Genomic DNA, 15,424 nt, shown 5'->3' with positions numbered 1-15,424 from the left:
CCAAACACATTTTAAAAAATTAACTGAAAGGCCTGATAAGGTGGCCTTCCTTGGATTCAGCCTACAGGCTAGCTGTAGGTGAACTAGTACCCCCATTGGAATACTTTTCTTTGTTTTAAAAAAATAAATTATGGAACTATGGAAATAAAATGGAACTGAAATAACAATAGACAACCAGAATAAAAGTAAGAACAACAAGTGGAGCCTTTTTGGACGTGATAAATTTCTCTCTTTTATTTTGAAGCCCCGAAACAGATAACTTTTCCGGTCCTGTCCTGCGCTGTTTGCTCGTAACTTGACTCATCAGTGTAATAGGAGGGGACAACTCTGAACCGAGCTCATTCCTGCTCTTACGTTCTTTACCGGAGAGAGTGTCCGCTGGTTCCAATGAAAGAAGTCAGTCGTAACTCGGGGTGTATTTCTTAACCTGGACCGACCATCCTCCCACATGTGCTGACACGTCTCCAGATATTACACACATCCCGTCGGTCGGCGGACGGAGCACTTACTTGGCTGGTTTGACACATTGTGAATACATACGAGAGACGCGCCGAGGGGGAAGATGTTGCTGAAGGAGTACAGGATATGCATGCCACTCACAGTGGAGGAGGTGAGTTTAATAACAATTTCTTACTTTATTTATATAATTTTCACCACGACGGAGGTTCAGTATTTTCCCCACAACTCTGACAGCTAACGTTCAACCGTTTGGGTTCGCTGCCAACGGTTACAGACATGTGGCAGGAGGTGACTCTAATAAGATTCAGATTAACTTAAGTTTACACCTTTCTGTCATTTCTCTGTCTCCTCCTATGTCTTTACAAAGTCTAAATACTTCTCTTAAGTGCCCTTTGAAACATTCGGCTGTGTCCAAAATTACGTGTTGGCAATTGTCTACTTTTTATTCTGATCAAACACACACACCACCCCCTAAAAACACTTGAACAACCCTTAATAAAGCCCATTTGTGAAAAACACTGTAAAAACTCATTTTAAAATCCACTATATTTTGTATGATTAACTGGTAAAATAGACTATCAAAAGAAAGTGCTCTCATCTTGACCAAAGAGTTCATCACCACAATCACATTATAAGATCATAGTAAGGATTTAGTGTCATCACTCTTCCTCTTTACCGCAAACACACACACACGCACACACACACACACACACACACACACACACACACTTGCTCAAACAGTTACATAGAAATTGCATTGCATTCAGTTAATACTGTCCTGTTGGTTTCACATGATGGCACTAGAACAATGCTTAGAAAAAACTGGAGTTTGATACCATACATATACACACAGTTGCACTTGTGCTGCTTTGCTCGATATCACAAAAAAATGTAGTGTGTCCCATAGTGTGCATTCAGCCTATTTGGTCTCACCACTGAGTCTAAAATTAGGAACTGAAGATTATTGCTCTCTTGTCGTTGCATGCGTGCTGCACACCCTGACAGCACCCTTTTCAATTATCACCCATGCCATTGTTTACTTACTCATCATCTCCATCGCTTGTGTAGTTGCAAAGCGTGGGTGCTGATGTTGGTGTTGTTATAGTTGAGGGCTGGCAGTCAGGAGGAATAATGGCCCGGTTGCAGGGACATTTTGTCAGGTTTGTCTTCTTTAAAGAAACATCAAAAGCTTTAAGAAGAAGAACATTTTGTCATTTTCTCAAACTGTTATTTTTAGGAAAGAAAGACAAAGAGGAAGGCAGATAAAAGACTGCCTTCTCTCAAGTGTTTCACACATCGTTTCACATTTCCTTCCCCTCAAAATCTTGTGCTCTCATGATGCTCTGACTTTTTGTTTCCACCAGCACACACACAGCAAACTGCATCCAGTTTATGCATCCATTTCTCAGTACAGGACAGTTAAGGCTTTCTAGGAATTAAGGGGACCACTATGGTGTCATGTGGAAAAAGATGCATCCCTGCTCTGTGTCGTACACTGACAGAAAGGCTGCACGTCTACATGAAACTCTTACCAAGCCCCATTTTAAAGAACAATACCTTTGTCTTTTTTTTTCCGCCAGCTTCTGTATTTAGCCATCACAAGCGGTTGAAACAAGCATTTAACCACCCTCTCATGCAGAAACCTGTGGTCAAAACAGAAACGACATCTTCTAATACACGGGTGTTACAGGAAGAATGTGTACGCAGGTCTTTGAAATACCTTTGCAAGCGCCTATGTGTATGTGTGATATTGCATATGTGTGTTATGTGTGGGTTTGCATGCATACACATATTTTCCTTCCAGTAAATCTACCTCGGGCCCTCACCGTGTGTGTACCGCAAGCCCAGAGGAGCAGTGAGAGCTTTATGTCACGTAGGTCGGATTTTTTAACAGATGCTTGTGAGGAGAAGACAGAACAGTGTCCTTAAAGCCTCGATATGAAAGTTAAAATACAGGATAGAATTGCACTATCATTTCAAAAGTGACCGGTCTGAAATGGATCAACACTGGTTATCAACTGAAAAATGTAGGCTATCTATTATGCTAAAAGTTTGATCTCAAAGTACTCCAGTTATACCTCCTAAATACACTTTTTATGGCCTAAAAATAATGGATTACGCTACCATTAATGCTTGCCCTGTCACCTCCTTCGTGTGCAATTTCCTGTCACTGTACATTGCCAAACTTGTAATATTTGAGCTATGGTGAAGGCTCATATTGATAGATATAATTAAGCAAAACAAAAAAGTGCATCAAACGCACCGTCAGTGGCAACAATAAACTCTGGTACCTCCTTAGAATCATCCAACTTATATCACATTAAAGTCAACATTTCCATTGATCGTGAAGTGAGACAAGGTGAACGGGACTGCACAAATCAGTGTGACACCTGATTGAGGGCCTGTGTCCACTAACAGCATTTTTTTGCGCGGGCAGTGCCCACGCCCTGAAATTCAGAGCGCTTCTCACAGGTGCTTACTGTTGCTAGGTTACAAAAGTTGTATTGGAAGTGACTGTTAAGTCTGTTTGAAATTGTTCTGTATGGTTAATACAGGCTTTTATTCAAGAAAATTATAATAAGAAAACATAAAAACAATGTAGAGAAGTCGTGTCCTGGCATTTGCAACAGCTCTAGACCTGGAAATTTTACCCACAAAAAAACGAAAGGATTAGCTTCACCTCTGCCATTGTTGTTGACATAGTTGATTACTGAAGTCCCGCCCCTTCCTGATTTTGATTTGTCGCTGCAGGAGTAGTGACATTGATGAGCGCAGCGGTTTTCCAAAAGTTGAACTACTTATAAGTAAGTGCAACGACAAAAAACAGCTGACGCACAGGGCGTTTTTTGCGCTGAGGATGCAGAGCGCTGAAAAGGCTGAACTGCACTGGTTTTATATAGAAAATAGGTGCTGCCACAGATGCTCCGATGGTTTTTGCCTTATAACGGTCAGAGTCTGTTGACAGTTTCTTTTCCATTCACCATCTTCAAATAATGTTGTTTCCCAACCGGGCTCTGTTTAGTTTTATTTCATGTGTCTTCTTCAATTTTTTCTATTTGCTGTCATTCAGTTTTGTGTGTCTTTGGCTTTATCTCTGCAGATTCTGCTGTTCTTTTTTTTGTCCCACAGTCGCACACAATGTCAAATTTAGCGGACTTCTTTCTGTGGATTGATATGATTAGAATTAGCCTAGTCGTCTTGCTACAATCTGTTCTTCATAGCAGTGTTCTGCTATAAAGAAATAACAGAGCTTAGAATGCAGCAATCGACCAATCAATCGAATCAAGTATTCAACACAGCCATGTAATAACACAATTTTCAAACACGGATGAAAAATGGATTAAAAAGGGATGAATACATTACACTTTTTATTTTAGTACAAGAGGGAGAGTGGCCATCCATTACTGCTCAGATAGGCGCTGCACTCTGCTTCCATTTGTATTTTTACAAAGATAAAGCCCTATTTGGATGAATCGCAGGAAGGTCGTTGTCACAGTCCTTTAACTTAGTAAGAAGTCTCCTGAGTGGTGTGTTCTGTTTGTTCTTATCATGGCTGCACACATGGAGCAGGATGTCATCATCCCCTGTCTTCTAAAAGTGGAGTCAGAGTTTCCTGTCTGTAAAACAGGAGAAGAAGAATGGACTGAGAGAAGGAGGACTGGAGATGGGTGGATGAAGGGATACACTACTTTGTAGTGGAAGGAAGAGAGGGAGGAAGAGAATGACAGAGAGGACGGATAGACAAGAAGGGAGGAGGAGGAGTAAAAAGGGAAGTTCTGGGAGTATTATTTTCTTTTTAATTCCCACGGGTAGTGCACTAATACACTGTGTGTGCGTGTGTGTGCTTAGATTTGGAGTCATGGGGACATGCAAGGTCACGTCTCAGTGTATTGTCTCTGAGCAGAGATTACCGTCTGCTGTTGCGTCATCACAGCCTTACTCGTGCAGATGTTGGACTGGTCTCTGCGTAATGTTTATACAAGTTAAACGAACACAGAACACACTGAAGGAACCAGTTAGAAATACCGGAGCGTATGAGCTGTTCTGTGAGCCTCTATTCTCTGTGCTCTTAATCATCTTTATGGGTGTGTGCCTGCCTGGCATGTTACTCCTGCCCTTTCCCTCCATTCGCAATTTTCTTCATTCACACATCCAACAAAGAATTGGAGGTAATGACTTTCCTGGTTTTAAGGCTTAGAAATAATTAGCAACGGTTTCTCTTCATTAAAGGAATAGTTTGACATTTTCATAGCCTAGAAAAAGACAGGTAATAGGGGAATATGGGGCAAAAAAACATTCAATGAAGGCGTTCTCCTCGGTAAATCATAAAGCAAATAGTAAAAAAAAAGTTGTTTGAATATTCAAACAATATATTTGAATATTCTTTATTATGGATTGGCCTTTTTTTCTGTCTACAAATTGTCAAAATACAGTGAAAACTCCATATCATAATTTCCCAGAGCCCAACATTTATATTGCTTTTTTTTTTGCCTCTAATGAAGTGTCATGAATTGAGAATTATTAACTACCTCTGTTAAAACCAAAAAGTATATTTTTCACATAATTACTGGCTTTAGGGCTTAAAAAAAGACTACTGTAAAGTTTGGTGTATAAGACACACTTTTAATACATGTGTCCTTATAAAACGGTGCAACCAATATACTAGTATAAAATGCAGAGAGAGGTTTTTTGTTGTGTTACGATATTTTACCCAGTCGAGGGCGCTATAATCTAGCTTAAGCTTCGTCACGGACATGCAACGTCATGATCGCCAGGGCTAACGTTACCGTAGGCTAAACTCACGCACTGGGAGCTAGCAGGATTGCAAACTCGACATTGTGAAAACAGATGGTAGGCTATAATGTGTGTGTGTTTTGAATGTGTTTCAAATGAAAATAAATTGAAATAGTGTTGAAATAACTTTTATACACGTTTTTTTTAGGCTTTTTTCTTTCTGGGATACCTCCAAAAACAGACAGCGTCTTATATTCCGGATTTTACGGTAAATTGACAGATCAATATTCAGAAATGTTGCATAAAAATGTTCAGAATTTCACCTTAAAAAAAAAAAAAAATCTAGAAGATGATGCTTTGCCAAATATATATTAAGAGGAATACTGCTCTCAGGGAGGTCTTAGGACAACGTTGATTGACATCACCTGAAGCTGCTTTCCCACTGGTCAATAAAACCTGCTAACACCCGGCTTTTTTGCTTAATGGGAAAGGCATTCAGACCCGGGTCAAATGGCTCTGCAGTAGACCCGGGTAATTATCACCTCGGTCCTAATCGTCATTGATGGGAACACAAAACCCGTGTTGACATGCTAATTTCCTACCTCTTTCCGGCGCGATGCTATGCTCCGTCTGTAACTTCTGCAGCTCCTTGTCATCTCAGCTAAAAATTCTGCCTGTCTTTGTCCAAGCAGCGCTCGGACATCGTTCCAAAATTGTCGTCAAATTTGATAAATAGCCTGAATGAGTAATAGATACAATAAAAACCTAACCAGCGTAACATCTTCACTGTTTACTAACCCTGTTTCGGGCGCGTTTGTGACGTCAGACGGTGGTGGGTAAAGTTGTTGATTTAATCGTTTGCAAATGTTACCATTTTACCAACAGTCCTCCCAATAATGTCAGAAATACATAAAAATAAGTATCCTCTGGTCTAGGTAGGTGGTGATTTCGCCAGAAACATTTGCTGCTACCTCTAATATTTATATTCTAAGCATAATATTCATTATGTAAACAGAGGATGACTCAGTGTAAGCAAATGAAGACATTCAGGTCTGGATAAAGCCTCTTATTTTGAAGGAGCCCTGTCCAAATATATCTTCTGACTATTAGTCTAAAGTTCCGTCTCTGACAAGATTTAGATGTAACACAAACCAGAACCACTTAGCCAACAAATAATCATTTTCCCTTTCACTCCCTTTGGGGCTAACTCTGCTGTTTCTTGTCCTGCGAGCGCGTCCATTCATCAGCCACCGCGCCTGTTTTTTTTTTCCTGGAAAGGATAGAGGGGTGATGCATCACAGGAGACGCAGATAGATGTGTTCCTTCTCCTGCTGTCTGTCTGTCTTCTGTAACGTCTCTCTCTCTCTCTCTCTCTGCTGCAGTAGCTCTCACTTGCACCTCCCCTGTCTTCCGCTGACAGGCCCTTTTTCAAGCTCAGGAGGAGAAAAAAAATGCTGACATCGCCCAACCTTTGGCCGACCTGAGTCACCGTGTGTCTCCTGAAGCACGCCTGCTTTCACAAACTGTGTTCACCCTTAAGGTGGCCTTGGTTGACAAATAGGAAGCTTTCATCAAAACTGTGAATTCACACTGTGATGGCTGAATCTGAGTGGCGAAAAGAGCAACGAAAACTGCTTAGTATTGAGCTCAGATTTACAAAGACCCACAAAGTATCAGCTCGAATGAGCGTTTCACGGTAATGTTAACACTTTCAGAAGGCCAGTCTTTTTTTTTTTCTCCTCCATTAACCGAAGTGACTCAGAGCGGAGTGACATTCAGCAAATGCCGGCGAAAAAGACACCCATTCAGAGCTGAACGAACTGAACATTCGTGTGTTTTCAGAGGATTTGATGGAGTGATTCGACTGCGGTCTGATGCGATGTTAGCTCTGGTAATAACTGAAGGATTATGACACCATATGATTGTATAAGACTGTAATCTGCTGCGAGACCCAGGCTGTGGGAACATCTCTGCTGGGCATGTGCTGTCATATGCGCACTAAACACAAAGATGTAAACATATATGCTCACCTTTCAAATCAAAGCAGAACAGTTCATAAAACCCTAGCATTAAACATAACCCCTCCATTTACCATTTGCATATTCATGAGTGTGTGCAGTTATTGAATGAATGTTAAACAGGTAGCATGTGTGTGTTAAATCGCCTCTGAGGTGCTGTAATGACTTCTGCTAATGGATGCTGCTTATTTTTGGTGCTGTTGGCAGCCAGAGAGAATAGCTGGTTTGATTCGAGGATGGATGAGTGTATAAATGGGAGGATGTGGGGCTGGCTGCTTGAATGAATGGCCGGATGGATGGATGGATGGCAGGAAGGACACCTGGGTTGCTGCCGCCATTTTTCAAGGCATCAGCATTTCTGCAAGAGCAGTCTTATAGCCAGGATTCATTAACGAGAATGAATATGTTATAATATAGTGTTCTGCGTTTGCCAAAAACCACATCCGGTAATTTAAGCAGCTGGCACGTAGAATAAGTTCAGTTGACACCTGATGTGTTTTATTGCATTGTAGAGGACCTAACAAGTACTCTAACAGGATTAGAGCTGCTGTGTCATATTGCCACTCCCACCCACAGGGATTATGTCTCATGGATGTACATAGAAGTGTTCATGTTGTACGGACATTGTATCGCCCATCAGGCATGACATTGACGATTTGAACCGCTTCACGCAACACTGCCCTCCATGGCTTCAGGTAATCTTTAAGTGCATGGAGTCTTATTTAACTAACACTGAGACAAAAGGCAGACAGTTTCATTCAGTTTAATTTGAGTGTCTCTTTTCCCTGCTTACTTCATTCATGTCGGAGAAGAAAATAACTTTGCTGGCTCGTTAAAACCCCCTTTTTAATAAGGCCCCTTTAACGAGATTTGCTGCCATTGTTCAATCCCTGAGCACATTTTCATGATGGCAGCAGTTAATTTCATGTATCCACACGCCGGGGGGCGGGGGACACACAGGGGGATGCATCTCGGAGAGGACAGCGAGACATCTTTCTCAACAAATGAAATTGTTTTTTTCCAGGCGAGGTAATTAAAGAAGACGACATCCTTTGAGGCCTATGTGTTCTTTCATTAAGGATATAGGATGTAATGAACGTAATTAAAAGTTGTGTAAAGACTTTGTTGATCCCTGTGAGAATTATTCTCCTCTCAGAGGTCAGAGGTCATGGTTTGTCAGTCGAGGCTTCACACTTGGATTTTGCATTGAACTCCTAGCTCAATTTGTATCTCACAGCCCTCCATAGTACCACAACAAAGCCTAAATATGACATAATACCTCCAAGGTACACAATGTCGGCCCCATTAATTCAGAATAATGTGTTCTCTATTCCTGGTTCGACCCCTCCTCCATCCACTCCAGGGTTTGTTTAGAAAAATGGGGCCCATAGACGCTGTTTGTTTCTTTGGTGTCATGGTAAGGTGCAAAGCTCTTTTGCCATCTGGTGTACATGACAATGCTGTGATTCAATCAACATCCCATTTGCTGCCATTTACTCTTCCAGAGGAAACCATCATGGCTTGTGATGGACCATTATCCACGAATGAGGCCCATTCTCATTTCCTAGATGGCTGTGTGTGTGTGTGTGTGTGTGTGTGTGTGTGTGTGTGTGTGTTGTCTCACCAGAAAGCCTGTTTCATAACCCGAGAGCGTCATGAGATCGTCACGCTTTGTGACAGTCACACTCTGGAGAGGGGCTCTTTCACGTATGCGTTTAACTAATTAGGGCCCGAGCACCGACGGATGCTATTGAAATTGAAGGAATTCTTTTTCTTATTGTTTTTCTCGAACCAAATGAATTGCATATTTCGCGATTTTAACATGCTCCTAAACTCATGAAAGTTGGTGTGCACATCACAAGTAGGAGAAATTTACGTGTGATCGTGCTGTGGTGAATGGGCGTGGCCAAATGGCTCGCTAGCGCCTCCTAAAGTTCAGCCCCTCGCATAGGTTTGACCTAAGTGCACCAAATTTGGTACACATATGTTTTATGACAGGACCTACAAAAAAGTCTAACAACAGGAAGTCAGCCATTTTGTATTTTGTGGTAATTTTTGCCATATTTTGCCATATTCACAGGGTCCATACTTTGATGAACTTCTCCTAGGGACTTCCTCCCATCCTTTTCAAACTGAGTCAGTGTATTGACAAGACATTGATGATCAAAAGATATAAAAAAAATTAGTTTTTGTCAAGGGATGTGGCCTTGGCAGGGGGTCAAAGTCTGATGTTTTTTTTGGCTACATGCCAAAAACAGAAAATCGCTGTAACCCCCATGCACAATGTTCAATTTTTTTCGTATTCCACATGCATTACAAGAGTCCCAGCTTGAACACAATTACATGAAAATATTTCCCATAATGCATAGTGCCCCCTACTGGACACAGGAAGTGACATGTTTTACTCTACAAGCCCCTCCTCCAAGGTGGTAAAACATATAAACTCAAATCTAAGTCATGAAACTCTTAAGACCTTGATTAAGGTTTGTGAAAAACATAGCTGAGGTTTCAACAGAGGGCGTGACCCTGGCGTCGCGGCGAATATAACCTTCGCCATGATGCCTCGCCATGACATTTAGGCTGCAATAACTCAGCTGTACTTCATCATATCTGCACCAAATTTCACACGCTTGATAACATTCCCGCCCTGGTCAGATCTACACACTCCTTTTTTTGCCAGTGCTATAGCACTGGTGACAGCCTATATCAACTCTCACATACATTGTCCAATCTCCTCCAAATTTCACAGGTTTGATTAGGGAACTGCCCTGAACACATCCACATAATTATTTTCGCTCATACTCTTAGCGCCACCTACTGGTAGGACCCAGTACTAACTCTCATATACAATGTTCAAGGAGCTTCAAATTTCACATGCATGAAGACAGCCTCGGCCCGAACAGGTCTGCATATTAATTTTTCACTCATACTCATAGTGTTACCTACTGGTAAGTGCCAGTAGTAGCTCTCATATACAATGCTCAATCAGCATCAACTTTCACATGCATGATTATAGTCTCGGCCTGCACAGATCTACATAGAAATTTGGGTAATGCTGATAACACCGCCTACTGGTGCACAGCCCCTGGCTGCAGCACATGCTGTGGCTCATGCACACCCTGCTGTTGCAGCACGCCCAAAGGCAGCCTCACACCCCGCGGCCGCGACACGCCCCGCCGTGGCCACAGATGCGAGGGCCCGTTCATCGCCGCTTGCGGCTTTAATTTTGTTTGTCTCCCTCTTGTACACAGCCGCGCTTTGAGTATAAGTGTGCTTGTTTCTATTATTGAACACGCACAGACACATTACAGGGGCACATCATCATTGTCCGTATCACGTAAGCTGTTCAGCGACCCTGTACTCCACAGCAGCATGCAGCACTCCGGTGCTGAGATTCTGAAAATAATTTTTGTTGTCCTGGAGAATTTTAATTTACTGAAGCCCCTCGCTCAAATTGCCTACATAAACCAAGGTGGGTATTTCTGTTTGAAACTTGACTGTTGGTAGGATAAGCTGTGCGCTATGACAGGTTTGCCCTCACCTGACATGTCTCCTAGTGGTGACTGTATTTTTAAACCCATTGCGTTTCTGAGTTTGAGTTTTGACCCTTTGAAGTTCCTGTACCTGGTTAGTGTGTAGTATATAGTATGCACATATAGTGTAAAAAAGGTCACGTGATGAACACTCCCATTTCTGACTGCACCTGAACGCAGCACTACACAGCGCATCCCCCCGTAACATGGCAGTGAGGGAGACCTGCCTGGACTTGTTTACTGCACTTACTATGGCCACATCAGTGATCGCCGACCGACTCTTTTTATCGTGTGTGCGTCCATGAATATGTAAGTTAGTTGCCTTAATGTTTATGTTACACTCTGTTAGATTCAGTTTGGCTGCGCTTCTTCTCCGCCTACCTGCTTAACTAATGGGAGGCTAACGTCAAGCTGTAAAGTGGTATTCCGCTGCGGTACTCGTCGTAGTTTTTTGAGTACGAGTACGAGTACTTAAGCTCCGATACCGCCCGATACCCAATACTGGTATGGGTATCGGTGCATCTTAAATATGACACTTGAATATTACAGTCTTTTGTTTTTTCAATATATTGCTATGTTCTTTCAGGTGTAACTTGGATAGATATAGGCTTAATGAACGACTTCGCCCCACCATTCTGCCTTCATGTGTTTTACACAAGGAGGAATAAAACTAGGGTTAAATGTGTCAGTACTAGTATTGACTGTATTGTCAGGAAAAACTCCTGGAAAATTATTTCTTATAAAGAGTGGGAACCCTGGATGAGGTCAATGATGAGTTCAGGGAACCGGTGAAGTGAAGGACTGTTTATGAAAGAGAGTAAAAAGCCTGATGATGGCTTTATGGAAAACAGCTCAAAATGCATTGTCATCCACTTCTCTCTTTCTCTCTCTCCTTCTGTCTCTTGCGTCAGACTGAGGAGTCTGGTTCTGTTCAAGGTTTCCACCTGTTGAAAAGGAGTTTTTCCTTGCTACTGTTGCCAAGTGCTTGCTCATTCTTGGATTAATGTTGGGTCTGTAAATAATATAGCAAAGAGCACATTATAGACCAGCTATATAAATGTATTCAAACATTGAAATTAAACCATTCTATTGGGAGAGTTGCATGCTTGTTGTGCTCTGATGTGTGGTTTCGTCCTGCATAAAACACAGGTATGACTTTATTAGGAACATCATAGCTGTGTACCAATTCAGGGGCAGCAGCCTTCGAAGGCCAATTGCGTCACAGAAGTGCGTTGGAGGCTGTCCCAATTCAGAGACTCCTTCAGATGCGGTCGATAAATGCGTCCTTCGTTTCCCTGGCCGCGAAGGATCAATCGGCTGCATCCTTCACGGCCCACCATATCCCGAGATGCATTGCACGCCAATTCAAACGAAATGACAGACTTTTAAATGGCCAAGGAATACACTTTAAAATGTTCAAGTTTTTGGTTTCAACTCAATCGCAAGTGTTATACATGTTTAAGAAAGTGAAAGGGCCTTTGAAACAAGTTATCTTTAAAATAATAGGTTAACAGGAGTGGCACTTGGTGGCGCAAGGGTAGACCAGACTTGTCATTTCAGTTGGGCTTTAACGGTCCACACAGGCTATGAATGGAGCATCCTCCATGGACCGCCTCCTTCGAAAGCTGCAGCCCCTGGATTGGGACACAGCTTATCTAAATGGGAAATGTCTCACATCTCCTAACTTCACAACCACATCACAAGGGTTTATCCATTGTGCATAATTGTACTGTTTTTATTCTAGTCATTATTTGAGTATTATTTGTTCTAGTCTGTTTTTGTTCGAGTATGAAACTGCCGCGTGTCACCATGAAGAAAAGTGATATTTCTTCCAGCATCTCTGCATCCGCACATCACAGGAGGGATGTGAACCGTTTTCTCCCAGCATCCACAGTCTGAGGGCGGCTGCTAAATCTGTAACGTGCGGCTGAAAATAGAGACAAAGCAGCTGATTCTTTAGACCAAAGCCACTTTTCTTGCTTGTTCTCAGTATGGATATCTTCTCTGAAACCTTTTGCTGCTGCCGCTGCTGCTTTCCGTTCACTTGCTTACACTGCGTCTCAGAAAGGTGTGAAACAGCTTGCTATCACTACACGCTTTGCTGTACATTAACACATCAGAGGAAATAGATTGTATTTGGTCTTTGGTACAATTGTGGACAAACCTTTTTTTAAAAGTAATATCACCATAACGTGGTTAAATGCTGAGAGGCTGAATGGATGAGGGTGAGTTAATGGAATGATGTGAGAGATGAAGCTTCCCAGCCTCTTTACAGAACTTGACATTTCAGACATTCATTTGCTGCACTCAGTCGAGCACCTACAAGTGGGTTTGAGCACATTTCTTTGTTGTTTATCAGATGAGATTTCACAGGATGTGGTTGAGCTCCTGCGTTAAGAAGAATGACAAAGGTATTTTTGGTGACGTGGAAATATAAATATTAAGTCGGTGCCAATGGCAGCCAGGTTGTAATTTACAGCATCAGAAATGACAATAAACTAATACAGTAATATGATACTCATGTTTCTTAATAAAAAGACAGTGTGGGGACTTGTAGTTGTAGGGACTTGGGAAGTTATACCCCAGGAGAGGCTCACTGTCTGTCTGAGAAATACCCAGCTGTGCGTACATGCAGTGACAGTATAATTTCACACATCGGAGCTGACTATTTTTTTTTTGTTGCCAGTAATAGCTCTAACAGCCTCACAGCCCGAGCGTTATAGGCATATATATATATAAACACATAGTATATGCTTATAGTTAAGTGCAGTGGGGGTTTGTATGTCTTCTATCCGAAGATATAGGACAAGGGTAAATGAACTGAAACTGAAATTAAATGTGAAAAAGAAGTGGCTGCGCAGCTGGCTTGGGCGATTGTTACCTGTTTTACAGCGGTTAGAACAATTCAGTAATGTCACAGCCCTAAATAGCCGTTGGTGTTGGTGCGTAGCTAACTTTAGCTTTTCACTTGAGTAAAAATAGCATGACACCAGTTGTGTTTGGAGGGTGAAATAATGTAGCTGGGACTTAATCCAGACCATGTTCCCTGCATTTGACATGAGTTCCTCCAAAGTTATCCAGTTTATCTCAGATGGAAGTGCCTCTCAGAGCAACTCCTCTATGAATCCCACATTTCCCAGTCATAGCTTTCACTAGCTTGTGCACACTCTGCATGCCTGCCCATTATTATTTGCTCTGCCATGACCACATTACCACAGCCCCTTCTGTGTTTTATGAATAATTAAATCAATTCCTTCCAAAAGCACGGGAGGGTTAAACAGGATAAACGGAGTAAAACACTTAACAATACATCTAACATAGCAGTAAGTGAGTTTAGATTTCTGCTGTGAGAGAAATTGTTTAATAAGGAGGATTATAAGCAGAACTGTGATTTGTAGGGTTTTTGTTTTCTCTGTAGCGAGGACTTGAAGGTGTATTTTTAACACCGCCTAGCACTTAACACTGCTGATATGGTGCCATAAAAGCTTGTATCAATATCAGACTGCTGATCTAGCAATACACTGAGATCACAGACTTAACTGTCTCCCAGTGTATGACTAAAGCTGTCCAAGTGAACACAATGCCACATCTTTCAGAGCCACATAGTAAACCACCTCGGGCTGTAGACTGACTTCTTTTACAGCATACTTTTGCGTTAGTTTAAATCTACAGTTGGTCTTTGTGAAATGCTTCAATCTTAGTAATTTGGGTTGGATCCTAGACCCTCAAAGAATAAACTTTAGTACATTTTAAAGTTAATTTCATCAATCTGGTGACCGTTTTTTTTTTCAGAACACCATTTAATCATAAAGACATTAGTTTTACAATCTCTGTATTATGGTGTAAACCAAAGGGCATTATGATAATAGGCTAATTAATAGGCGCTATCACCTGCAACTGGAGTGGTGAAGTAAAAAGAATTACGCTTTGTAGCTTCCTCTCGTGAAATATTTTTTAACTTGCTAGCTATTTTCCTCTATAAACCTCATTCTGTTAGTGAAGTCAATAAACAGTTGGTTGTCTTGGAAAGAACTTTCTGACCTACCGTTAGAGCTAGGAACGTTCCAGTGCGGGTGTTAGCATGTTAGCATGTGAACACGTACAGCAGGCAGAGGGATTTGGGCTAACTGACTTTGACTGAAGATGCTTTGCTGAAACAAAAATATACCGTTAAATATATTTTATGTTATTATGGGTAAATATTGTTGGTTAATTATAACACTGGCGCAATGAATCAGACCATGGCGGGCCGCCACAGTCGAAGTAATTAATGGGAAAACACTGCGCTTGTTTGCTCTAAGCTGTTGGCTGCCTTTCTAACTTGGAAGGTTAACCAGATCTGTTGGCCTCAACATTTGGCTTTCAATTTGCTCAAGGTCATCCGAATATAAAACAAACGCAATTATTCCGTGACATTTGTGAATAAAAGGCTCATTTTACCAAGACTAAAAACGGTTGGTTGCTTCTGAGAATAACATGTTCTTCCTTCTGTTTCTGCAATGTCCAAGAGGGACCAAACACAGCACACTTTGGCATTTGGCAGCAAATAAAGATGAATACAGCAGACCATGAAAATAAACCACAAGACACATGTAAGGATCCACTGTACTTTGACGTCATACCCTTCCTATTAGACTGTAATCTTCTCAGCCCATAGTGTGACATTGTTTGGAAAAGGCT

The 15,424-nt window shown here is 41.7% G+C and overlaps 1 protein-coding gene across 1 annotated transcript in view; it reads left to right on the top strand.

Annotated features, from left to right (window-relative positions):
- Positions 1-332: 332 nt before the first annotated feature.
- The window catches only part of LOC138594225 (cytoplasmic phosphatidylinositol transfer protein 1-like), an 81,921-nt gene continuing 66,829 nt past the window's right edge, over positions 333-15,424 (top strand). Inside the window, exon 1 of the mRNA XM_069665242.1 lies at positions 333-610. Within this exon, the coding sequence (XP_069521343.1) occupies positions 563-610 (48 nt within the window). The 5' untranslated portion in view covers positions 333-562. The remainder of the gene's footprint in view (positions 611-15,424) is intronic.

The sequence above is a fragment of the Semicossyphus pulcher genome, unplaced genomic scaffold, assembly GCF_022749685.1.
Source record: "Semicossyphus pulcher isolate SPU_LCO1_2020_fin unplaced genomic scaffold, fSemPul1.0.p SCAF_17, whole genome shotgun sequence".
In the NCBI taxonomy this organism is placed as follows: domain Eukaryota; kingdom Metazoa; phylum Chordata; class Actinopteri; order Labriformes; family Labridae; genus Semicossyphus; species Semicossyphus pulcher.
This window is presented reverse-complemented; position numbering and strand designations above follow the sequence as displayed.